The 26,984-nt window shown below is 45.0% G+C and overlaps 1 protein-coding gene and 1 long non-coding RNA gene across 2 annotated transcripts in view; both read left to right on the forward strand.

The window, feature by feature from the left end:
• The first annotated feature begins 1,558 nt into the window (after nt 1–1,558).
• IER5 (immediate early response 5) lies at nt 1,559–5,133 on the forward strand. The gene has a single exon (XM_077453105.1). The coding sequence runs from the start codon at nt 1,691–1,693 to the stop codon at nt 2,495–2,497; it is 807 nt and encodes a 268-aa protein (XP_077309231.1). The 5' UTR covers nt 1,559–1,690; the 3' UTR covers nt 2,498–5,133.
• An 8,619-nt stretch (nt 5,134–13,752) lies between these two features.
• Nucleotides 13,753–26,984, forward strand: part of LOC143928302 (uncharacterized) — a 227,617-nt gene continuing 214,385 nt past the window's right edge. Inside the window, exon 1 of the long non-coding RNA XR_013262393.1 lies at nt 13,753–14,052. This is a non-coding gene — a long non-coding RNA (uncharacterized LOC143928302). The remainder of the gene's footprint in view (nt 14,053–26,984) is intronic.

A 26,984-nucleotide genomic window follows, 5' to 3' on the forward strand; every position in this document is an offset into this window, starting at 1 on the left:
CACTTCCACCCATAGCTCTTAAAGGGTCATTTTTTTTTTTTTAAATTACAATTTTTTTTATTTATTTTAGTGTAAATATGAGGTCTGCGGTCTTTTTGACCCCGGATCTCATATTTAAGAGGTCCTGACATTTTTTTTTTCTATTACAAGGGATGTTTACATTCCTTGTAATAGGAATAAAAGCGACACAATTTTTATTTATTTTCTTAAAGAACAGTGTACAAATAAAAAATAAATGGTAAAATAAATAAGAAATTAAAAAAATTAATTTTTTAAACACAGCCCGTCCCGCCAAGCTCAGGCGCAGAAGTGAACGCATACGTGAGCAGCGCCTGCATATGAAAATGGTGTTCAAACCATACATGTGAGGTATCGCTGCGATCGGTAGAGCGAGAGCAATAATTCTAGCCCTAATAACCTCTGTAATTAAAACATGCAACCTGTAGAATTTTTTAAATGGAGATTTTTTTTAAGGGTAAAAGTTTGTCGCTATTGCACGAGCGGGCGCAATTTTGAAGCGTGACATGTTGGGTATCAATTTACTCAGCGTAACATTATCTTTCACAGTATAAAAAAATGGTGCTAACTTTGCTGTTGTCTTTTTTTTTTATTAAAAAGAGTGTATATTTTTCAAAAAAAAGTGCGCTTGTAAGAGCGCTGTGCAGATACGGTGTGACAGAAAGTATTGCAGCGACCGCTATTTTATTCTCTAGGATGTTAGAAAAAAAAAATGTATAATGTTTGGAGGTTCCAAGTCATTTTCTAGCAAAAAAAAAAAAACGTTTTTAACTTGTAAACAACAAATCTCAAAATGAGGCTGAACTGGTTAAAAAAAAAAAAAAAATGTCCTGCGTTTCTGGAAAAAAAAAAAAATCATAAAACCTCGTATTGGTGTGACTGTCGGCTAATTGCTCAGCCGGGTCTCAGCACACACACAGGCCGGGCTGCCAGTGTCTCAGGGCTCCCTATGGCGGCGTCCATGTTTATGTGTGCGTGCATGAACGCACATAGGAGGCCGCGCAGCCCCGCCCCCTCCCCCCGCACACACACAATAAGCAGGCGGCCTCTCTGACCTCAGGCGGCGTCACATGACTGAGTGTGAAACTTACAAGAGCATTACATCAGCCTGGGAACCAACACACGACCAAAACACAGCGCCTCTTAAAGCGGCGACAGGAGTGATCTCAGGCAGACCAGCGCCTCTGCTTATAATACGCCTCAGACGTCCCCATAACATCTACATTGTAACACATTCTATCATTCTCCAATAGAAGGGTTGATCCAAAGTCACGTGAATGCGTATTTGCTATCACAGGTGCAGGTTGGATCCGCTGTGTCATTTCGGCGGGTCCGCTTGTGAATCCCCATCGCCCTTTTAAGAGCGCTGAGCGCGGGTCCCGTTCGAACTCTGCTGTCTACCCGAGACGGAGGCGATTGGTTGGAAATCACGTGAAGACGAGAAGGCGCTTTGAGCACGGAAGAGGGCGGGGTGGGTCCGAGCGTCGTTGTGATTGGGCGCAGGGGGCGTGACGCGCAAGGTATATAAGGCGGAGGAGTCAGCGCGCCCGCGCTTAGTTGGCGCTGGGACCTAGTCACGAAGGGGTCACGTTGCTGTATTTTTTCCTGCACGTCATACAGCAAGTCAGCAACGCTGGGCAACGAAGCCGCGCTATCCACTGCAGCCTATAAGATGCAGCGAGAGGCCGAGCCTGAGAGTCCCCCCGGTCTGGGCTTCCGCCTGGAGGCGCACCGCATCGTCAGCATCTCGCTGGGGAAGATCTACCACTCCCGGGTACAGCGGGGCGGCATTAAGCTCCATAAGAACCTTATGGTATCGCTGGTACTGCGGAGCGCCCAGCAGGTCTACCTGAGCCAGACGGCCGAGGAGCTGCACGGAGAATACCCGCTCTACCCCCCGCAGACCTACCGGGCGCCGGAGAGCTGCTCATGCCCCGGGCCTGAAGAGGAGGAGGAGGGGGAAGAGTCGTCATCGTGTGCCCGCACCGAGAGCCGCCTCCCCCGGGCCTGTCAGTGCCCAGAACCCCGCGTGTGCCGGGCACCTCCCCGAGGGCTCCCCTGCTGCTCCTGTCACTCACACCCGGGCTGTACGCTGGCGGAGCCCCGCAGAGACTGTCCGAGCCAGGACGAGGCCGACCCCCCGCAGAGCCCTCCGTGCTGCCGGAAGAGGAGCGGGGGCAGCGCGCCGGACGGGCCGGCTATGAAGCGAGCCAGACGGGAACAGAGAGAGCAGGAAGTGCCGGAGCCGGCGGAGGAGGCCGAGGAGGAGATGGAGACAGAGAATGTGGCCAACCTCATCAGTATCTTCGGCTCCAGCTTCTCCGGACTTCTCACCAAGGAGCCGGGGACCGCGGGGGAGGAGCAGGAGGCCGGACAGGAGGTACAGGAGCTGGACTCTCCATCCGGACAGAGCTGTGCTACCGAGCCTGCCATCAGCTCCAATATTACCCCATGGAGCACGGCCATAGAGGCCTTCTGATGACTGCCTGGACTGACCTCCCTGCCTACAGACACTGGGGGGGGCCACTGAGCACTGATCACCAGGGGGGTCCCATCCCACCAATGGGGGGAGAGAGCTGACCCGGAGCCATGTCCTTGTCTTTTTCTATGTTTGTGGCTTGGAGGCCTGTTAGTCTGTGTTATGACATTTCAGATGTGTGGGGGGGTTCCAGGAGTCACCATCGGGAGTTGCCACCTTTCCGGTGCCAGAGGCGGGCTAACCATTTCTTTGTCAACCTTGGCAGGGGAAGGGTTTAAGGGTCACTCCACCTTAAACTAGTGACATGTAAGGAGACCAGCTTTTTTTAATGGTGTCTTGTAGATCAGGCTTCCTCCCCAAAGCCAATGCTGGCCACACACTTCACTAGGTCTTATAGATAGGGTTATCTGGGGTGGTCACATGGGTCCAATTCTGGCCCACACACTCAGATCGGGCTCTCCACATGGGTCTACAGCTGGCCACATGTAACTAGGTCTTGTAGATCAGGCATCCCAACCTGGGGTTGTCGCAGGGGTCCAATGCTGCCCACACTTAACTAGGTCTTGATCGCAGGGGTCTAGATATGTCCATACACTTAAATCATCCTCTCCCCAGGAGTCTACAGCTGGCCACACTTAACTAGGTCTTATAGGTCAGGCAATTTTACCTGTGGTGATCACTGGGGTCTAATGCTGGCTGCGTATTTAGCTAGGTCTTGTAGAACATGCACCCTCTAGTGGGGTGGTCACAGGAGTCCAGTGCTGGCCACACACTTGGATCAGGAGTCTACAGCTGACCACACTTAGCTAGGTCTTGTAGATTAGGCCTGGGGTGGATCCAGAAGTCTGAGGTTGGCCACACACTTGGTGAGATCTTGTAGTTCAGGCTCTATTCCCTGTAGTGCTCATAGGAGCCCAAAGCTGGTTACAAATTGGGTTGGTAGATTGTTCATTCAGAATTTGAGTTCCTGTAGATTGGGCACACTTGCCTGGGGTGGTTGAGGAGTCCAGTGCTGGCCATACTCTGGGTTTGGACTTGTAGATCAGGTGGTCATCCCTGGGGTCTAATTTTGGCCATACGTTTGGCTGTGTCCTGTTGACCAGGTTTCCCTCTAAATGATTCATCTACAAGGCAGAGTTTAGTGTATGATCAACATTGGATTTCTCTAATGCTCTTTTGGGTGGTTGGGTCTTTGGATGGCCACACACTTAATTATTGTCTTCTAGATCATGCTTTTCTCTGGGTGATTTAGAAGTCCAATGTTGGCCACACACTGCATTCAGTCTTGTAGATCATACATTCTTATTTGGGTTGAGGAGTCTGAGGGTGGCCACACACTTGGTAAAGTCTCGTGTTTCAGGCTTTCACCTCTGGGGTGGACACAGTAGTCTGATGCTGGCTGCACACTTAGCAATTTAATGTCTTTAGAGTACCAAAGAGATCCACACCAATCGCCGAAAGTGGCCGTTAATCGATTGCCTTGGTGTACTTGATCATCTTTGGGTGAATGGAAATGGTCAGAATTGTGGGGTGTATGTCCAGCATTGCACTTGTGGTCTAATATGGGGAGGGGGTCATGGCCATAAAAATTTCACCCTTTTCATTTGCTCCTGACATAAAAGAAGCTTGTCTCTTGAAAATAGGAATTTAAAGTGGAGCGAGCCTTCAAAGGTTTATTTTTAAATCTAATATTTATAAGAAAAGCCGTGAACGCTCTCCTGGCATTGGTTGTGTGTTAACATCTGAAAATGAAAAGGTTTATTTTTTCGGGAGGGAGGTGGGAGGTTTGTCTTGCACCAGAAATGTTTTTTCTATGCTTATAATTCCTGAACACTTGGGAGCCGAGTCCCCCTCCCCAGTTCACATCTGTCCACGTAACTCCCCTCCCCCCTCCAAGAATGTCTCACCATCCCCCACTTCTGTCTTTTGGCCACCACGTGCACGGGGAGTTCCCCATTTAGGGAGGGGGAAGGGAAGTTCCCATCTGCTTACACTGCCCCTCTCCCACTCATTGTGTGCTGGGGCCCGCAATGTTAGTTTACACAGCCACTCCTTCCTGTTACATGTCCTGACTTGTGTAAAATACCAAACAACTGACTATGCGGGCACCAGCGCTTTTTTTTTCCCCCCCTCAGTAAATCCCTCTTACTGCAGTCTTGGATTGCTTGCCTGCCTGCGGTTTCTACTAATTCATAATCACTGTGGATTTTATTTTCAGTTTTCAACTTCCTTAGAAATCTCATTCTGGCCTCAAACCCTAAAGATGTTTCTAATTTTGTTTTTTGGTGCACAGACAAAATTGCCGGTACTGGCTTCCCCGATACCAGACACGATTGCTGAACTGTTGAAGCATGAAGAAGTGAATACGTGTTTCTTTGTTAATATAGGGAGTCGCGAAGCCCTATTATATTGTATATGTATTTGTTGAAAGCTCCGTCAGACTTGGTGCTTGTCATCCATTCAGCTCTGCCCACGTTAGCCGGATCTCCCGCCTTTGTTTTAGAAGATGGGATTTCTGGCAAGAAGCGACTACCATGGGAGTTTACAGTATTTTTAATGCACAATGCTGTAACGTGGATTTCTGTATAAAATGACGTTTCTACGTGTTTGACACGTATTAAATATTTTGAAAAGTTTCCATTGTTTTGTGTCATTTGGTTGCCTCTGTTGGGTATGTTTATGTTGCTTATTAGACCTAATGGGGGGGGGGGGGGGGGAATCAGCATGCAGTAAGCACTGTTGGTGTACAGCTTTCAGTGTTCATGCTAATGAAGGTGGCTTGGTGTTATTGCACTTTGTTTCTATAAGAACTTGTCTTTTACAATCTAGGTGCAAAGTACAGGAACCAGTGGCAGCCAACTGGTTTTCTGCCTTGATTGCAGTAATTGGAAATGTGGTTGCTGTGCTTAGCACTTCCTTATTGAATATATTTAAGGTAAATCCCAATCAATGCCTTGTTTTTATAGCTATGCAGTCAGGTTGCATAATGTGTAGAGAATGTTTTTCATGAATATAACAGGAAGAAGCAGCCTTGGGAATGGCAGCACGTTGGAGAGCAGGACCTCTGCTTTTATACACCACTTCTGAAAGCCCCCCTGCATGGTTCTCCACTCAACAAGGCTCCTATTCCTTGAGCAGCATTGTTTGAAGAGTGCAGGCGGTGTGGCTGGCTCTCCAGTGTGGTGCTGTTTTAAGATGGCCATACATGGCTTGAATGTTGGCCCATTCCCAATGAATCGGCTGGAATTGAAGCCTGTGAACGCTCTCCTGGCATTGGTTGTGTGTTAACATCTGAAAATGAAAAGGTTTATTTTTTCGGGAGGGAGGTGGGAGGTTTGTCTTGCACCAGAAATGTGCAGGTGGGGGGGGGGGAATGGCTTGAATGTTGGCCCATTCCCAATGAATCGGCTGGAATTGAAGCCTGTGGGTGGCCCTGTCTGAGTAAAAATGGGTAGATTGTTGGCTGAACAGTGACTGCATCCTATCAGATACAGTGGCTGGCAGTGAAGATTTCTCCAACCATGCTATTTTTGCATGGATGGAGAAACCTATTTGATCTCTCATTCAGCCTGCTTTCCGAATTTAGTCAAATCTATGCTTGTATATGGCTAGCCTTACCTGAATGTTTTAATCACAATGCTAAATTTGTTGTTGTGCAGTCTGACTTCATACCAAGTATCAATAATAGGACTTCAGTTTGGTTTCAAACACTGTGTGGGTCATTTGTCTATTTTCACAAGGCAATGCTGAACGGGAGATGTGATAATCAGAAGGTTTTACTAGTTGCTTGATTTATAAATTCATCCCTCTGCCATGTGACAATAAAACCTTCCCCTGACCACTTCCTATTTGTGCATCTGTGAAAAGTGAAAATCTGTGTCTTCTACAGTGCAGAGTCTGACGCCAACCTGTGTCTGTCTTGTGTGGATGGCCAGGATTTCCAACTTTGGCATTACAGAAAAAAAAATGTTCTTATATACTTTGCCAAATGAGAGGCAGCCTGCTTTATTTCTAATTGTGATGCAAATTTGCTCGATGAATGTCTGTCTAAAGGGTTTTTAAGGCAGAAGGTTTTTTTTTCTTCATCTTAATGCATTCTATATATTAAAGCAGAGTTCTGCCAGAAAGTCAGCTACAAATATGCAGCTGTTGACTTAAAGCGGAGGTCCACCCTAAAGTGGACCTTCCGCTCATTTGAATCCCCCCCCTCCGGCGCCACAATTGGCACCTTTCAGGGGGGAGGGGGTGCAGGTACCTGTACAGTACAAGTATCTGCACCCACTTCCGGGATAGCTCTCTGCGGAAAGGGGCGTAGATTACGCCCCTTTCCGAAAGTCCCTCGCTGCCTGCTGGGAAACACACAGATCCCAGAGGCAGCGGGTCCATCCTTATTGCGCAGCGTGACTCGCGAATGCGCAGTAGGGAACCGGGAAATGAAGCCGAAAGGCTCCACTTCCTGATTCCCATACCCAAGATGGCGGCGGCAGCACCCGAGAGACGATCGAGAGATCGGCTTCGGGTGCCGACACTGCGGGCGCGCTGGGCTGAAGTGTCATTATTTTAAAAGTCAGCAGCTGCAGTATTTGTAGCTGCTGGCTTTAAAAAAAAAAAAAAAACGGCGGACTCCCGCTTTAAAATAAGGACACTTGCCTATTCAGGATGTCCTCACCCAAAGCTGACCGTCTCCCGGGTGAAAGTGCCGGCATCTTCAGTAAGGGAACCAGGAAATTAAGTCTTGCACCTTCACAGTGGTTCCCTACTTAGCATTTGCACGAGTCTCGCTGCATGTTCTGAATGGTCCCTGCTGTCTTCTGGGACCTGTGTCCCTCAGAAAACAGCAGGGGGGACAGAGGAGGGGCCAGACATGGCACAGTTCACCATGGATTCTGCAGCGCTCTTTTGCCAGAAATTGGAGCAAATATCTGAATTAGACAGGTATCTGCTCCCTCCTGAAAGGTGGCAAATGTGACACCGGGGGGTGGTGGAGGAACCAGATCAGCGTAAGTTCCATTTCTGGGTGGAACTCCACTTTAAGATAAAAAAAACCTTCAGTGCGAGGCATAATACCTGAGCCCCATCTCGATCCATGAGTGCTTTGGCTGTCCAGGACTCTCCTTTTTGATTGGCTGAGAAACGGCAGAGGTCCTGCTGTCAAAGTCAACGAATCAGAGAGGGCAGACTGAACCGCGTCTCTGTCTGAATGGACACACAAAGCTGTGGCTCGGGTGCCCCCATAGCAAGCCGCTTGCTGAGGGGGCACTCGACGGGGGCCAAGAAAGCCAGCAAGGGTCCAGAGAAGAGGAGTATCTGGGCTGCTCTGTGCAAAACCATGCACAGAGCAGGTAAATATAACATTTTTAACGAAAAAAAGACTTTTTAGTATCACCTTTTTTTTTGTCCAAGTTTGGTTCGTAAAGCGGAGTTCCGCCATGTTTTTTTTTTTTTTTTTAAGTCGGCTACAAATACTGCAGCTGCTGACTTGTAAAATATGGACACTTACCTGTCCAGGGCGCCCACAATGTCGGCACCCGAAGCCGATTTGTCCCTCGGCTCTCGGATGCTGCCACCACCATCTTTGGTGAAGGGAACCAGGAAATGAAGCCTTGTGGCTTCACTTTCTGGTTCCCTACTGCGCCTGCGAACCCGTGTGTCTCCCAGAAGACAGTGGGGGGCAGAAGTGGCATAGAGATACCCACATAGTGGCGTGGGTATCTATGCCCGGAAGTGGGAGCAACGTGCTTGTATTAGACAGGTATCTGCTCCCCCCCTGAAAGGTGCCAAATGTGACACCGGGGGGGGGGGGGGGGGAGTGGATTCCAAAAAGCAGAAGTTACATTTGTGTGTGGAATTCCGCTTTAAAGAGAAGCTCCAGGGTCCTCCCAAAAAAAAAAAAAAAAATGAAGTCAGCAGCTACAAATACTGTAGCTGCTGTCTTTTAATATTAGAACACTTACCTGTCCAGGGATCCAGCGATGTCCTCTCAAGCCAATTCTTCAATGTATGTTTTGTATGGGCTCAGATTGCACTGCAAAGAATTGCAATTGAAGAGGAATGCGGTGCGATTCCTGTCTCAATCATATGTGGTTTCCTGCACCACTCCTGTGAGTCCAGGCCGAAGTCGCTGTGACAAGCTTGGGGGTCACATAGGAGCGGTTGGGAAACTGCATGCAATTTGGATAGGAATCGCTCTGCATTCCTGTTCAAATAGCATGTGATTCTTTGCAGTGCAATTTAAGCCCTTTAATTTAGTATGGGCTCAAATTGCACCACAAAGGTATCTGTACTCGGTAGCAGCGAGTACTTGACCGAAAGTATCAGTACTCTGCTTTTTTGCCTATGGTACCAGTAGAAAGCACTTTTACTTAATCCCCGCTCCTCCAGGAGCCAGTGCTGTATTCTGTCTGATGCTCGGCCTTGTGGGTGGTCCCTTGGAATCCTTGTGTACAGTGCAGGGCTATTGGCTGGAGCGCCTTAGGAAAGGCTCTGGAGTGGGAGGAGCTGTTGGGAGCAAAGGATTAGCTATGGAAAGTGCTTTTTTAATGGTTCCCTAGGAATAAACATTGCGGGGGGGGGGGGGGGGGGGGGCTTGAGGAGTCCAGCTTGAATTGCCACATCACGGTGTGATAGTAATATATTTTTGCATTGTATTAGTCTGTTCATTTTGAATGGGCAGCTGCTACATGGTAAAAATGGCAATCATTAGCACAGCACACCACAATGCTGTGGTACTAGAACACAAGTGTTCCTGGGTGCTATTCATAATGAGTGGCACCCCGACAAACTTGTGCTGTAATGAATAGCAACAGCGCACTTGCAAGAACTCGTAAAATCTGCATTGCCACAACACATTGGTATAGACAGGCTCTTAAAGGAACATGCCCATTTTTTCCCCTTTGGTTTTGTATAGTGTGCTCTAGATTATATGACCTGGTAGGGCTTAATTAGAGCGTGTTTCAGAAGCACTGATCGAAAGGTTAGACTATGTATGAAATACAGATTTTTAATATAGTTCTGTTGTGTACTGCATTGATCTAAAAGCTGGCCACACACATGGCAATCTGCCTGTTCACAATAATAGCACATCTGTGCTCATTTAGGACCCAGCGTATTCATACAAATTGGATGGAATGGCATAAAACAGTGATTGTTTAAATTTGTTCATGATATCTGAGCAGACAGTAAAGCTAGCCACACGTTACAATCTCCTTACATTTTTATTGGAAGATTTAGATTGTTCTACCGTTCAGCTTAAAAATGAGTAGAATCGGACTGTAATGTGTGACCAGCTTCTTGTGTACGCACTATGGGGTTGATTTACTGAAGCTGGAGAGTGCAAGACCTAGTGCAGCTGTGCATGGTAGCCAATCGGCTTCAAACTTTAGCTTGTTCACTTAAAGGATAAGCTTTGCCTTTTTTGGGTGGAACGTGTTCCCAATGCTGCAGCCAGTGCTCGATTACCGCCCCCCCTCGTCGGTGACAGCAGTACAAGGAGAAGTTTCCCATACTAGCTGTCAGTTTTTGAAATCAGCCCGGCTGTGCGGGGATCCGACCACACAGCCACGTCATTCATACACACAGCTCTGTGTAAATGAACTACAAGCCCCAACATCCTCTGCAGCTATCGGCTTGTGGTTGTCAATGAACTGCCATGGTGCTGTGGAGCGACGTGGTAGATCATTGATTCTTTTTGTCAGTGTATCTGCTTGCCTGTATGGGGATGTACTGACAGGTCTGCAGGATTGCTGGTGCAATGCTTTACAGGCTCCAAAAAAAAAATGCAAGTGCGCTTAGTATTTTTATTTTTTTTCTTTACAAGTGAACTTATCCCTAGTGTTGACAATAAGTGACGGGTCACACTGCGGGTTCAGGCATCGCATGTCGTCTGGCGGCAGTTCACACTGCCCTATGCAAACTGCTGGGAGTGTCAGTTTAAAAGGTGACACTCCCAAATCAGTTAGCCTATGGCACTGCGAACTGTAGTTTGGGACAGGAAGCTGATTGCATTGGTGTGAACACCCATGCAGTCCATACTGCTGCAGACCAAAAAAGGGTCCTGTGTGAGTTTGGTCTGCAATGCAAATTCAGCCATATCTGTATGACTGAGTTTGAATTGCACAGATTGCTTATGATTTGCACTGCTGTGCGACACATTCTGTATCAGACATCGCTGCAGTGTGAACCGGCACTAAAACCTGGAAACTGATTGGATTCTATTTAGAGCTGCACCATATTTTGCACTCCAGTTTTGATAAATCGACCCCTCTGTATACATTTGTTTCTATCCTATATATTTTTTTTAAATGTGTTGCAACATAATGGCTACTTTGTGCTAAAACCAGCAGGTTTTCTGGTGGTTTCATACTTGTGTGCATGTTTTAAATGAGTTGTAAAGTGTCATGGTTTTTCACCTTAACCACTTCAGCCCGGGAAGGATTTACCCCCCCCCCCCCCTCCTCCTGACCAGGCTATTTTTTCCGATACAGCATTGCGCGGTTGTGCTACATGGCACTCAAACAAAATTTGTCCTTTTCCCCACAAATAGTGCTTTCTTTTGGTGGTATTTAATCACCTCTGCGTTTTTTTTTTTTTGTGCTATAAACAAAAAAAGACAGACAATTTTGAAAAAACACAATGTTTTGTACTTTTTGCTATGATAAATATCCCCCAGAAAATGTAATCAAATTTGTTCAGTTTAGGACCATATGTATTCTACATATTTTTGGTAAAAAAAAAAAAATCTAAGTGTCTATTGATTAGTTTTCGCAAAAGTTATAACGTTTACAAAATAGGGAATATATTTATGGCATTTTAAATTTAAATTTTTTTTTTTTTTTTTTTTACTAGTAATGGCGATCTGCGAGATTACGGTGGACAGATCAGACACTTTTGACACTATTTTGGGTCCATTGACATTTATACAGCGATCAGAGCTGAAAATAGCCACTGACAACTGTATAAATGTCACTGGCAGGAAAGGGGTTAACTGTGTTCTTTGGTGTGTTCTAACTGTAGGGGGGATGGGACTGACTAGGGGAGACCGATCGGTGTTCATACTTAATATGAATACCAATCTGTCTCCTCTCCCTGGAGAGAACAGGGATGTGTGTTTTTACACACACATCCCCGTTCTCGGTCTGTAACGAGCAATCGCCGATGCCTGGTGGACATTGCGCCCGGCAGGCACGAGCGTCAGCTCTGGGGACACGCTGCTGGCGTGCGCTTGCTATGGCTTCTTAAAGAGCCAAAGTATAGCTATGGCGCTTTGCGTAGCCATGCCAACCTGCCTCAGTATACCTGCGGCGGGTGGTTGGCAAACGGTTAATGCATTCTATGCATTAAGGTAAAAAACCTTTTGTGATGCAGCTGCCCCCAGAGCCCCCATTTTTCTTACCTGAACCCGATCTTTCCAGCGTCAAACGAGCCCAGCAGCTGTCTTTGATCCTCATTGGGTAGATTGATTGCAGCAGGAGCCATTGGCTCCCCGCTGCTGTCAATCAAATCCAGTGATGCGGGGCTGAGTCCTGCTGTCTGTGTCAATGACGCAGCAACAGGACATGGGAGCATGCCTGCAGCAGTGGCCCCATGAAAATCGGCTTTTCGTGGGGTCACCCGATGTCGAGGAGTAAGGAGAGCCGTCGGGGGACCCCAGAAAAGGAGGAGCAAAACCCTTGCACAGAGGAGGTAAGTATGACATGTTTGTTTTTATTTTTTAAAAAGAAACCATTACAAGTACTTTAAGGCCTTGTATACACTGAACATTCCAAGACTCCTTGCCTCCTGGCAGTGTCGTTTTGGCAGAAATTATGTTTGACGTGTTTAACATATTTAGGTGCACCAATGTTCTTGGCCAGAGTAAATTATTCTGGCCATTGAAACAAATTAACGCTGAAGTGCTAAATGTGTCTAGGGTCAATGCATGTGTACAGGCATCAAAAGTTTTCTTTCTGCTAAAACGCAGCTGCTTCTGGATGCACTGGCAATGTTTTTTTTTGCCCCTAAACTGCTCTAAACGCATTTGTGCGCTTGGACACATAGGCTACATGTAGCTGCATTTAGTGTTGGAAGAAAAAAAAGAGCAGTGTAAAAAATGTCCAGTGTCCATGAGGCCAAAGGCACATTATAAACATGGTGCAGATCCATTTTTCAGGGGGGCCTCTCATTTATTTTTTAAATGTCTGTTTGCATGTAATGTTTACATGCATGCAGTGGTACAATAATCAACAATGTGTAGTCAGCAGCGTCTGTGCCACTGATTATACACTATTGATAGGCTCCTGTCATCTAGTGTCTTAGGTTGCTTTGATGCTGACAGCAGCCAATAGGGTGCATAATGCTGTGTAGCATATACATGTGTACAAAGTATTGCTAAATTTAATAGCCCAGACACAACCATGTCCTAGCTTTTAAAGTTTTAAACTTGTAGTAACCCTGTGGATCGCTTTTCAGAGAATGTTTGACACGGGGCATCATTGCCTTCTCGATGCCTGCTTTAACCCCTAAAAGCCTGAACCACAACCACGTGCATTGCAGATCAGCTAACTGAAAAAAAATCTAACAAATTCCTCCATCCATCCATACTAAACAATGTGAATGGATGAATCTCCTCCCCCTGGTGCTGGCTGTCAGATTACCCAAACAGTGGCTGCATATGATTGGATGCGGTCACTGCTCGACCCACAATTTTCCACCCCACTCTTTCATCAAAATTCAAGTGAATAATTGATTTTGTTGAATGAGATGGTGCCAGTTGGGTGATTTCTGCATGGATGAGCTGATATTTGAGCCATGTATAGCAGCCTTAAAGTGTTTTTTTAACCCCAAAAAATTGACATCCTGGTCCGTTAAAGCAGATTAAACAGCGCAGTCCTCTGTAAAAGAATCTTCCTGAACTTGGCACCTCCTGTATCCCCCTCTCTATACTGACCACAACAATCAGGGCTCCTGAGCCTTGATCGCCGTGGTCAAAGTGCTTCCCTCTGTCATACGCAACCTGCTCTGCTCTAATCTCTCCCCCTCATTCCCAACAAACTATTAGTACATATCCAAAATCCAAATATTGAATGGTCACTAGGCGCCCCACCAATATATCAGACAGAGGACACTGTATATAGCTTTTACAGAATCGAGCGTTTTAAATAGCTATTTAGAGCTGTCTTCAGGTCGGTCACGTGACTTGTGGCCGCTGTACAGCTCTGAGACGAGGCATCTGCAGGAGGGGCTGAGTGGCCATGTGATCTCCCTGGCTGATGTCAGAGGGAGATCACAGCCCCTCCTGCAGAAGCCATCCATCGGAGCTAAAAAGCAGCCCCGGGTCATGTGACTGGCCTGAAGACAGCTCTAAATAGCCATAGTTTTTGGAAAAGATATATGCAGTGTGCTCTGCCTTAATATATTGGAGGGGCTGCCAGTGACAACAAAGTGTGCCTTAGCAAACACTTTAAGGCCAATTCCTGCTGAAATGGTTGAAATTCAAGCTGCGGGTGGCTCTGTTGGCACCACCTGGATCGAAGAACTTCAAATGAGGGGTCAGACAGTTGCTGGTCGATTAGCCGCTGGTGAGAGCTTCATCCATCTGCATTGTTTAGCCTGGAAGGAGAATCTTCCACTCGATCCCTTGTATAAGTGATTTGTAGAAACCCGATCAGCAGCAGTTGTTTGTTTCCAGCCCAATTCAAGTTATTTTATTGGAAGACCTGGGCACCGCTCCTAGGTTTCTATAGTTCCAGTTTTCAGATGCCAGCCAGTAATGTATAATCATATTTTAGGTGTTTTTCCTCATCTCTTCGGTTGTATTTGTCAACAGTTCAAAACCCCAGGGGTTTTCCATGTGACATCAGTCATATGATTTGTGGCGGTAAACAAATAGTATGGTAGTTCATGCCATCGGCATTCTAAAATTTGATATGTAAGATTTCCTTTTAGAGTGCAGCAGCTATTTATATCTCCTCTGTCATGGTGGTTAAATCGGTACAAAGTCCTTCCTGGAGCTGATAGAAGTGAGCAGCTTCCTTGTTTGACAGCGATAGCAGCTCACTGATCTCTTACAGATAGGCAGCAGGTGTGAGCTCTACGGTCACCTTCCATCCTAGAAAAAAAGGTTATAATTGGTGGTTAACCCTGTGCCTGCCACAGAGTACAGATATAGAACATGCAAAGGACAATGCATGCACTGTAATCCTAGGGCAGGCTCATTAAACAAGAAACAACTGAGCTCATGCAGGCATCTACATGTCCGGGCATAAGTCATAGCATTGTTGTCTAAGCCTGACACTTCGGTGGGATTGGTTCAGCTAAAGTCCAACATTTGCTGTCTGTTACCTGCTTGATCTTGCACACTCCAAAGCTGGGAGACAGTTTTTGAGGTCCAGGAGGTGACAGGCCAGCACCTCTAAATATCCCAGCAATGACAGTTTTCTATCTAGTTTGGTTTCTTTTGTGCCATAGCATGATCTCTGTACTCAGAACCCCAGCTGCAAACTGTGTCAGACTTAGGGGGTTATTTACAAAAGGCAAATCCACTGTGCACTTGGAAGTGCAGTCGCTGTAAATCTAAGGGGTAAATCTGAAATGAGGGGAAGCTCTGCTGATTGTATTATCCGATCATGTGCAAGCTAAAATGCTGTTTATTTTCCTTGCATGTTCCCCGGTGCAATGTCAAGTGCATTTGTAGTGCAAAGTGGATTTGCCGTTCGTAAATAACCCCCTTAGTGTTACTAAACCCACAACAGTAAAATCAGTCTGTATATGCAGTAAAGCATGCTTGTTATACTCACTGTGGAACCTAAAGGGTTAATCCTCTGCATTGTGTAAAAAGGCTGTTTGATCCTGTATGCACAGATCCTCCTATTCCACTGACTCCAGAACATGTCAGAATAAGACAGAGCCTTTGAGTCAGGCTGCACATGCTCAGTTTGGTGTGTATTGCTGGAGGGGTTTTTTTCCCTTGGGAGAGTGCATGTGATCAGCACTGTCCAGACAGAGTGTCAGGAGCCCTGCAGCCTCATAGGACAGCTCAGTGCAGTATGAAAACTCCTACAAGCTTCACCAGGAACTGATAGAAATCAAAAGACTGCCATATACTGCTGATGAGAAAAGGTATTGAGCCGTTTATATTTACTAAAATAATTGCATTTCCATGTTCTGTGTACTGTGGGAGGCCAGATATAGTGAATGCAGGGTCCTGGGTTTAGTAACACTTTAAAGCAGGGATCCTCAAACTAAGGCCCTCCAGCTGTTGTGGAACTACACATCCCATGAGGCATTGTAAAACTCTGACATTCACAGACATGACTAGGCATGATGGGAATTGTAGTTCCTGAACAACTGGAGGGCCATAGTTTGAAGACCCATGCTTTAAAGAGTAACTCCACTTTTGTTGAGAAAAAAAACATTCCCCTCTGGGTGATCTATGTACATTGCAGGGATTTTAACAAACTTTGTTGCCAATTCCTACCTTTTGTTGTTCTGAAGGAATAGCTGTTTGTGTCCATGTGCGAAGTGAACCTGTATGGCAGTAGTTCTATAATTATCAGTCAGCTGTTGCACCTGCAGGGCTCTATTGAAGACATTGGCAGGGTTTGCATCCCTTTAGATGCGATTTACTTTTTTGTGGCAGGGGATGCCATAAATCTAATTTGTATATTAGTGCAGACTTCTGGGAAAATCGGTGAGCCAATCACAAAAGCAGGAAGTGACATTTTTAGGGGGCGTTCTGTACACCATCTGTATACAGAATGCCTCCAGGTAAGCCATATTGCATCGTGTTTTTTTTTACAGAAAAGGACAGTGCTGCAGATTGAAAAGGAAAGGTAATTTTTATAAACTTTCCAATACAATATGACTTGAGTCACAATTGTATACTCTATACATTTTGTTTGCACAATTTTTTTCCCCACAAAAGTGGAGTTACCTTTTAATAATGCTTGAAAGCCCATTGATTACAATTATGTCTTATAAGTGTCTGAAAGGACAATTTGCATCGCCCATAGTGACCTGTCGGGTGTTTTTGTATTACAGTGATATTGAACCCCAATTTTTTTCACCGTTTCGGTTGTCTCCTTGAATGCTCCCTCTCCTATTTTTTTTATGAGCTTATCCTTATAGCTTTATCTGCTTGTCCTATGATCACTGCGCCCACTTACCAATTCTTGTGTCTTCTGTGCCCCACGGGGTCTAGGGGAATAACCCTTACATGTGTGATTCAGGCTGTGACGCTGCCCACGTATGCCTTGTTATTGTGGCACCTAGAGATGAGCGTGGTCATGTGATCACTATGTGTGTGCTTCAACCAACGACCGGGCACACTTCCACCTTTGTTTTATGTAAAGCTGATGTGGGTATCCCTGGGGCATGTACAATGAAATCCGATTGTGTCAGCAGTTATGTGACCGCTACAATGTTGGCTCCACGTCCTTCCTGATCACAAGATAAAACAGCAGCAGGGATTTATAGGGAGTGAAAAAACGTATGAGAATGGAGGTATATTAACAAAAAATAGCTGAAGGTTGCCTTGGTTTAGATTGCTGAAAGAACTATAAGCAAAATAATTTTTCCATTTTGGATAGAACAAAGGAGGGTTGTAACCCCTGTCAGTTTATTTTTTGCCATCTGTTTCCCATTGGGGATATTTCCTTTCACTTCCTATCCCAAAGGCAAAACAGGAAGTGAACGATAAACTCTGCAAATTAAGAGAATCCCTTGGGAACCCCCAGGTCACCAGAACTAGTGTCCCCAGTGGAGGATTTCCCCTCTTACTTTTCCAGAATTTGGTATTTTCTCTTACTTTCAATGATCATGGTAAACAGGACAAATAGAGAGGGGGGGGGGGGGGGGGAGAATCTCCCTATATAAACCAATGCAACTATGTCCTGTGAATTGCAGGTACAGTGCACAGGCTCCTGCAGACTCTTCCTCCAGCTCTTTGTGTGTACAGAGGACTTTGTTGGGGAGCTGGAGAATATGCCATTTGACTTGTGTTCTGCAGTGGAAGATGGGACTTGTAGTTCATTCATAGAGCTCTGTGAATGGATGATGTGGCTGTACAGGCGGAGCCCCGCACAGCTGGATATAATTCAAAAGTGACGGCTGTCACTGGGGAGAACACCATAATGCCATCAAATATGGGTGCAATGTCTAAAAGGTGGGGTTTTCCTTTAACCACTTCTGATATACTGTAGCAGGACGGCCCTCCTGCATGAACTCACGTCTCATGCACGGGGTCTGGGGAGCATGCGTGCAACGCATTTGGAACCAATTAGCAGTTCTAGTAGACGCGATGTTCGCCGGGACCCGCCGATCATTCTGAGGAGAGGCAAAACAACAGTCTGCCTATGTAAACAAAGCAGACCGCTGTTCTGGAGATGCTAAGCAGGAACACGGATCTCTGTTTTCCCCAAGTCAAAGCACATCTCACACAGTTAGAAAGCACTCCCTAGTCCAGGGATATGCAATTAGCGGACCTCCAGCTGTTGCAGAACTACAAATCCCATGAGGCATAGAAAGACTCTGACAGCCACAAGCATGACACCCAGAGGCATGATGGGACTTGTAGTTTTGCAACAGCTGAAGGTCCGCTAATTGCAGATCCCTGCCCTAGGGACACATTTAACCCTTTGATTGCCCCTGTTGTTAACCCCTTTTCCTGTCAGTATAATTTGTACAGTGGCAGTGCATTTATTTTAAGCATTGATCACTGTATTGGTGTCACTGGTCCCCAAACAGTGTCATATTTGTCTGCCACAATGTCGCAATCCTGCTAGAAATTGCTAATCGCCACCATTACTAGTAAAAAAATAAATAAATATATTCCATAGTTTGTAGATGCTATAACCAACCAATATACACTTATTGGGATTTTTTTTTTTACCAAAAATATGTAGCAGAATGCATATTGGCCTAAATTGATGAATATTTTTTATTTTTTATTTTATTGAGTATGTTTTATAGCATAAAGTAAAACAATTTTTTTTTCAAAATTGCCAGTCTTTTTTTCTTTATAGCGCAGAAAATAAAAACAGCAGAGGTAATCAAATACATCTATTTGTGGGAAAAAAAAAGGACATCAATTTTATTTGGGTACAGCATCGCACGACCGCGCAATTGTCAGTTAAAGCAACGCAGTGCCGTATTGCAAAAAAAATAGCCTGGCCATGAAGGGGGTAAAACCTTCCGGAGCTGAAGTGGTTAAAGGGATAACACTTGGTGAAATGTGCATGTATTTGAGAGATGTACTAAATTGTTTTTATATTTTTTTTCCTTGACATGGATTGGATTTGCTGGTTGCTCTTTGATACTTTCAATAGCACAGCCTTTATTTCCTGGTGCTTTATAGGTCCGCATGCACTTGCTGCCCAGGGAGAGTATGAATTGTAGAAACAAACGTTACATGGCAGCAGATACAAACACAGCCCTCTTGGCTCCAGGAAGTCAGCCCAGCAAGCCTGGTAGAGTTTATGAATTAATAAGAAGGGAATGCCCTTCATTGAGCTGGTATGATCAGCAACGCTGGCCCAGGCACTAAATCTGCTGAAGATGACAAGCACGTCCTGTGCGTCTCTTGGGTATGACTGTAAGTTCCGTGTTTATGAGATCTGGTTTCTTACACTAGTCCAGCGGACAGTGATATAAGAGACAGTATTAGTCTGTTTCCCAAAGTGGCTTTGCTATTTGTGTGCTTGTTCCCATGATCCTTTGCACTTAGATCATGAATTATTCCTCGAAAAATAAGCTCAGTTTTCAGGTGATAATGCTTCTCTGTCCCTAGCAAGCCTGTGAAACTTGGCCTTCCACCAACCAATGACCTTTTAGTTCTGGACATGCTCTGTTTGTCACTTAAAGGAGCATTCCACTTTCAAAAAAATGCACGTATATTGCAAATGCTTTGGAGCCTGCAAAGCATTGCAACTATGATCAGTGAATGGCAGGTACAATGCTCTGGTTCCAGAAGACTCTCATTCCCACAGAGCTGGAGGAAGCATCAATGGACTACAAGTGCAGTGATATCACTCCATAGACCTGCATGATTAATCGTTAAAGAATCGAGATCACGATTCTACTCCTCTTGTGATCTTAACACAGCATTTCCTCCATTCAGTGCAGAGAGTTCTCTGCTGAAGCCAAGGGCAGTAAAAAACAAAACAAAACAGGCAGCCTGCCACATTTATCACAACATCTCTTAGGCCCCTTTCACATGTGCGGACCGCATTTAATCCATCTGTTTTCAGATGAAATACGGACATACAAGCAAATGAACATCCGCTGCCACCTGATATCATCCGTCTCCGCTATGGTCCGATTCTGCAGACGGAGGAAAATCCTATTTTTCTATCCGTCTGTAGAACGAATCGGATGAACACGAACAGACGGTCCGTGTTCATCCGATCCCCTATAGAGGAGAGCGAAGATCTGACAGGGCTGTGCAGGGACTGCCCTGTCATCCGCTGGCTCAGCAGGGATCAACGGAGCGATCCCTACTGAGCAAGCAGATTTTCACGGGGCGGATCATCACGTGAAAGGGGCCTTTGGTGGAGATAAAGAGAAAAATTGTAACATTTCGTTTTTTCAGATCAAAGGGATGAACTTCTGTCTGTAGATGAGATAAGTTTAACCACTTAAAGACTAAACTTTTTTCTGACACTTGTTGCTTACAAGTTAAAATCAGTATTTTTTGCTAGAAAATCACTTAGACCCCCAAACATTTTATATATATATATATATATATATATATATATATATATATATATATATTTTTAGCAGAGACCCTAGAGCAGTGATGGTGAACCTTGCCCCCCCCCCCCCCCCCCCGATGTTTTGGAACTACATTTGCCTTGATGCTTGTGCACTCTGCAGTGTACTTGAGCATCATGGAAAATGTAGTTCCAAAACATCTGGGGGGCCAAGGTTCGCCATCACTGCCCTAGAGGAATAAAAAGACAGTTGTTGCAATATTTTATGTCACACTGTATTTGAGCAGCGGTCTTTCAAACATAATATTTTTGGAAAAAATACACTTTAATAAATAAAAAAAAAGCAAAAAAATTGTGATTCTCGTCGTTCAGCTCTATCACTCCATTGACAACTACAGTCCCTCTGCCCTGGTGTATTTTCTTTGTGAAGGACTGACATGGTGTTGTGGAAGCCATGCAGGAGGGACCCTGCATTCACTATATCTGGTCTCCCACTGTATTATTATTATTATACAGGATTTATATAGCGCCAACGGTTTACGCAGCGCTTTACAATATAAAAGGCAGACAATACAGTTATAATACAATAAAATACAAGAGGATTAAGAGGGCCCTGCTTAGAGGAGCTTACAATCTAATAGCACACACAGAACATTGAAATGCAATTATTTTAGTAAATATAAACCGCTAAATACTTTTTCTCATCAGCAGTATATAGCAGTCTTTTGACTTCTATCAGTGTCTGGTTAAAACTTGTAGGAGGATCTCCTCAATGCTGCAAAAACTCTTATCCCACGGTATTGGAAGCAGAGGAGGATCCCGACGCTTCGATGCTGGCTGCTCCAGGTCGATCACATATACTACATGGAAGACTTGACACTTTCTTTGAGAGGCAAATCTGACCTCGCCAAAAAAATATGGGCCTGCTGGGTCACCTTTAAGTACACCTCTATATATGCGGATATTGTCTCTCAACCTGTGTGATGTAATGTAGTAGTGTCTTAAAGGAAAAAACTTGCTTTAATTTTTAATTATAATTTTAATCTTAAAATCTATGACCAAGGCTGAAGTTAGACCCTACTGAGGGCTGACATCTTCTCCCATCTTTTCTTCCGGAATCGCGACCCCCAGCGCTGTGAGTGGCCAGAGGCGCGATGACGTCACTTCTGTGTAAGCCTGCGGGAGCCCTCGGTTCCGACAAGAAGCTCTGAAGTTCCAGCATAATAATCCGGCCTTTCAGATCGAATGCGCCGCTGATGTCAGCAGCTGCATTCAGGCTAAATATCTCCTAAACCGTGCATGTTTAGGAGATATTTATTTTACCTACAGGCAAGCCTTATTATAGGCTTACCTGTAGGTAAAAATCACCAAGCAGGGTTTATAACCGCTTTAAAGGGTTACTAAACCCACAGCAGTAAAATCAGTCTGTATATGCAGTAAATGCATGGGTGCTCAACCTGTGGCCCTCCAGCTGTCATGGAACTACAAGTCTCATGAGGTATTGCAAGGCTGACAGTTACAAGCATGACTTCCAAAAGCAGAGGCATGATGGGAATTGTAGTTCCACAACAGCTGGAGGGCCACAGGTTGAGCACCCATGTGAGTAAAGCACGCTTCTGATACTCACTGTGGAACCCGAGGGGTTAATCCTCCGCATTGTGGAAAAAGGCAGTTTGAACCTGTCTTCTCAGACTCTCCCCTTCCACTGTCACCAATCCATTTCCTGATAAGACAGAGCCTTTGGAGTCACTCTGCACATGCTCAGTTTGGTGTGTATTGCTAGAGAGTTCTTTTTTTTTTTTTCTTGGCAGTGTGCATGTGATCAGCACAGGGCCAATCATTATTGTTCAGACAGAGGGTCAGGAGTCCTGCATTAGACAGAGTAGAATGAAAACGCCTTCTACAGGTTTTAGCCAGACACTGATAGAAGTCACAAAATTGCTCTAACTGCTTATGAGAAAAGGTATTTGGCAGTTTATATTTTCTACAATAATTGCTTTTCCTAGCTCTGTGTACTATAAATGCAGGGCTCTGGGTTTAGAAACACTTTTTAAATCCATTTGAACACACCAAAGTTGGTGTGATCAAATGCTTTTCACTTTTGAAAATGGTGCCATTTACTTCTGGGGAAACACCACACATCACTTCTGGGTTCCTACATCATAGAAGCGATCAAAGCTGTTCCTGTGATTGATCGCTTCTAAGATCAGGTGACGGAAGCATCCAGCTGGTCGATTGGGACTCCTTGTGGGATGGGAGATCCCGGTAAAGCAGTGGGAAGGGGATGTCCTCTCCCACTGCTTGCAATCCAGTGGCTAACTAGCCTTTTACAAGAGAGCTGCCTGCCAGCTCTAAAAACCATGCCAGGATGATGCCTACAGCTGCAAACATCATCCCGGGTCTAGCGGCGTAAGGGGACATCTCTGGTCGGCAAGTGGTTAAGGAAGGAGGTCTAACTTTTTCTCTTGCACACAGGCCCATGGCATTCAGAAAACGCCTCCGCCCGGATTTTTGCGTTTTGCACAACGATGACTGCTGTTTGTGTCTCCTTATTGAATACGCCTGTGAAGGGAGCGGGGGCCATGTACACATAGCAGTGCTGGCTCGGTATTTCCAGTGCAATGAAAGGCAGCGATTGTTATGAATAGTCATCTTGCTCCGCAGCTCACAGAGGAGCTTTGCGTGATTGCAGGTGCTGGGCTCACACTATTTCTGACCTGGCTGGGATCCAGCTGATTCCGCCCCGGAAATAAATGCATAGGCCGTTCTGATGTTATGAAATGACAGCAGTAAATATCACGCCATATGGATCGCTGCTTACTACTGCGTGTTTCATTCTTCAGAATGGTGGAGTGGAAGCAGTAATGCTGAAAGCTGCACCGGTTTTCAGGCAATTTTTATACAAAGCCTGTCTAGGTTTTCCTGTGTGTGATCCCAGCTGCCGCACAGCAAGATCATTAATAAAGAATATTGGCAAATCGGCGTGATGAGGCCCATTGAGAATAATGCGTTTCTTCAACTTGAGTCTTATCGTGCTATAGGAAGTGAGAAGCAAAACAGGCATGTGTGACTGGGGCCTAAAGATGCAGCATATCTGTATTTTTGTGTAGTGCAATGCACTGTCGCACCTGTGCGATTTTTCTATTTTCTGTAAGGCTCATTCATACTAGAGCTGCACGATTCTGGCCTAAATGAGAATCACAATTTTTTTGCTTAGAATAAAAAGATCACGATTCTCGCGACGCAAAATCTTTCACATTATACAAAAAAAATAAAAAATGGGCTAACTTTACTGGTTATTTTTTTTTATTTTATTTAATTCATTAAAGTAATTTTTTCCAAAAAAATTGCATTTGAAAGATTGCTGCGCAAATACAGTGTGACATAAAATATTGTAACAACCACCATTTTATTCTCTATGGTGTCTACTAATATATATATATATATATATAATGTTTGGGGGTTCTAAGTAATTTTATAGAAAAAAAAAAAATGATTTTAATTTGAAACCAACAAATGTCAGAAAAAGATTGTGTTTTAAAGTGGTTAAGCTTTTTTCACTTACACACAGTCTTGTTCCATTGACAAATTGTTACAATGTTTATACTTAAGTTCAACTGATAAAAAATGTTTTGATTCTTTCTCTTCCTTTCTTTTGACTAATGTGGCTTCAGAAGAGCAGAGAGAATTCTTTGCATAGAAAGAATTGTGAAACACTTTAGTCAAGATTGCGATAACGATTGTAACATTGTGTGTTTTTGGCCCTAAAGACTTCAAAGGGAATATTAAATAAAAAAATGCATGAACATCCAGAGACACAAGTGTGAACCCAGCCTTAAGGGGGTTGTAAAGGTTCATGTTTTTTCACCTTAATGCATCCTATGCATTAAGATGGAAAAACACCTGCCAGTCACCGGCCGCCCAGCACCCCCCCCCCCCCCGTTTTACTTACCTGAACCCTTCATTCAGTCAGCTGGGACATGCTGTCTCTCTCTCCAAGGGCTCCTGGCTCTTGATTGGCTAGATTGATAGCAGTGCAGCCATTGGCTCCCACTGCTGTCAATCAAATCCAATGATGCGGGCATCGGGGGCAGGACCGAGTCCAGCATTCGGCCTCTATGGACGCCGAATGCTGGACTCTGGAGCGCGCCCACAAGATAAACCCCCCGGGAGAGTGCTTTTGCCAGGGGGTTATCCGATGTGGGGAGGAGCTGTGAGAGCCGCCGGGGGACCCCAGAAGAGCAGGTTCAGGGCCACTCTGTGCAAAATGAGCTGCACAGTGGAGGTAAGTATGACATGTTTGTTATTTAAAAAAAAAAAATTACCCTTATAATCACTTTAACTACTTGACCTTAAGGAAAAAAATGTTGGCACTGCGTTACTTTAACTGACATTTGGGTGGATATTCAACAGTGTACCTAAATAAAGATTATATCATTTTTTTCCCCACAAATAGAGCTTTCTTTTGGTGGTATTTTGATCACCACTGGGTTTTTTATTTTTTATGCTATAAATAAAAAATGACCACTTTTTTTGCAAAACAAGCAATATTTTTTACTTTCTACTATAAAACATATCCCATATATATATATATATATATATATATATATATATATATATATATATATATATATATATATATATATATATATATATATATATATATATTTTTTTTTTTTTTTTAATCCAGTTGTTTCATAAATGTAGGCAAATATGTATTTTGCTGCATATTTTTGGTAAAAAAAATCCCAGTGAGCATAAATTTTTGGTTTACACAAATGTTATAGTGTCTACAAACTGTAGTGTGTATATACAGTATCTCACAAAAGTGAGTACACCCCTCACAGTTTTGTACATATTTTATTATATCTTTTCATGAGTGTACAGCTTCTATGACAGTGTAAATTTGCTGTTCCCTCAAAATAACTTAACACACAGCCATTAATGTCTAAACCGCTGACAACAAAAGTGAGTACACCCCCAAGTGAAAATGTCCAAATTGGGCCCAAATTGTCAATATTTTGTGCGGCCACCATTATTTTCCAGCACTGCCTTAACCCTCTTGGGCATGGAGTTCACCAGAGATTCCTAGGTTGCCACTGGAGTCCTTTTCCACTCCTCCATGAAGACATCACAGAGCTGGTGGATGTTAGAGACCTTGCGCTCCTCCACCTTCCATTTGAGGATGCCCCACAGATGCTCAATAGGGTTTAGGTCAGGAGACATGCTTGGCCAGTCCATTGCCTTTACCCTCAGCTTCTTTAGCAAGGCGGTAGTCATCTTGGAGGTGTGTTTGGGGTGATTATCATGTTAGAATACTGCCCTGCGGCCCAGTCTCCGAAGGGAGGGGATCATGCTCTGCTTCAGTATGTCACAGTACATGTTATGTTGGTACATATTGGTTTTCATGGTTCCCTCAATGAACTGTAGCTCCCCAGTGCTGGCGTTCTGTCCAAAAATGTCTGCCTATCGAATTGTGTCCGCGGTGTACTGCACAGGCGCAGTACGGAGCACAAGAAGATTCGGAAAATCTCTGAAGATGAACGGCGCCTGCGCCGTGAGTCCAGGTGCAAGCCCCACCAAGTGGACATAGGGCTGCACATATTAGAGGGCCGCTTGCCACACTTCTGGCACGGCCTCGCTTCACTTGGCTCTTTTTATTCTAACGCTATGTCCACTTGGATGGTGGGGCTTAAACCTGGACTCACGGCACAGGCGCTGTTCATCTTCGGATATTTTTGGAATCTGCTTGTCCTGTGTACAGAGCGGACACTATTTGATATGACACCGGCAGCACTCATACAGCCCTAGACCATGACACTCCCACCACCATGCTTGACTGTAAGCAAGACACCTGTGGCGGCATCATCAGACCAGAGGACTTACATAGTTACATAGTTAGTAAGGTTGAATAAAGACACCAGTCCATCCAGTTCAACCTGAGTGAGTGTCTACAATGGTCCCTATCCCAGTACATTGCACACTCGCATCGGTCCCTACCCTCAAGGAGCCCACAATCCAAGGTCCCCATTCATATACTAGGGCCAATTAGGGACAGAAGCCAATTAACCTACCTGCATGTATTTGGAGTGTGGGAGTACCCAGAGGAAACCCACGCAGGCACAGGGAGAACATGCAAACTCCAGGCAGGTAGTGTCGTGGTTGTGATTCAAACCAGCGACCCTTTTTATTGCTAGGTGAGAGTGCCAACCACTACACAACTGTGCCGCCCTGAACTTGATCACAGTAATCCATGTCCTTCGTCTGCTTGTCTTCAACAAACTGTTTGCGGGCTTCCTTCAGGGACGACAGCCATGCAGACCAATTTGATGCACCCCTTCAACCTCTGCAGCAACGCAGGCAGCACTCATATGTATATTTCTCATTCCCAAAGACAACCGCTGGCTATGACGCTGAGCATGTGCACTCAACTTCTTTGGTCGACCATGACAGGGCCTTATTCCTTGCTCAAGCGAGTTCACTCCAGTAGTGTGACCAGTTGCACAAAGCCTCCATTGTAAGGCAGGCAATAGATGATGTGAAATTGCTTGATTTCCTCCTGAAAAGCTATTGTGGTCTCCTGGGGGGGGGGGGGGGGGGCTGGGGAACTGTCCCTGCTGGAAGAACACAGTGACCATTGCTAGCAGCTATAGCCGCTGGCGAGAATCCAATGTGAAAATCCGACATGCTGGTTGTACTCATGTCGATTGAAAGATCAACTTGGCTACAATCAGCCTGCCCATAAATGGTTTGAATCTCAGGCCGGTCCCTGCTGAACCTGATTCGAACCATCTATGGCTGGC

This window comes from Lithobates pipiens, unplaced genomic scaffold, assembly GCF_037356315.1.
Source record: "Lithobates pipiens isolate NorthernLeopardFrog02 unplaced genomic scaffold, aLitPip1_a1.2 Scaffold_23, whole genome shotgun sequence".
NCBI classification, from domain to species: domain Eukaryota; kingdom Metazoa; phylum Chordata; class Amphibia; order Anura; family Ranidae; genus Lithobates; species Lithobates pipiens.

What these genes read in the sequence shown, in the direction of transcription:
- IER5 (XM_077453105.1), top strand. Translation starts at nt 1,691, where the DNA reads ATGCAGCGAGAGGCCGAGCCTGAGAGTCCCCCCGGTCTGGGCTTCCGC.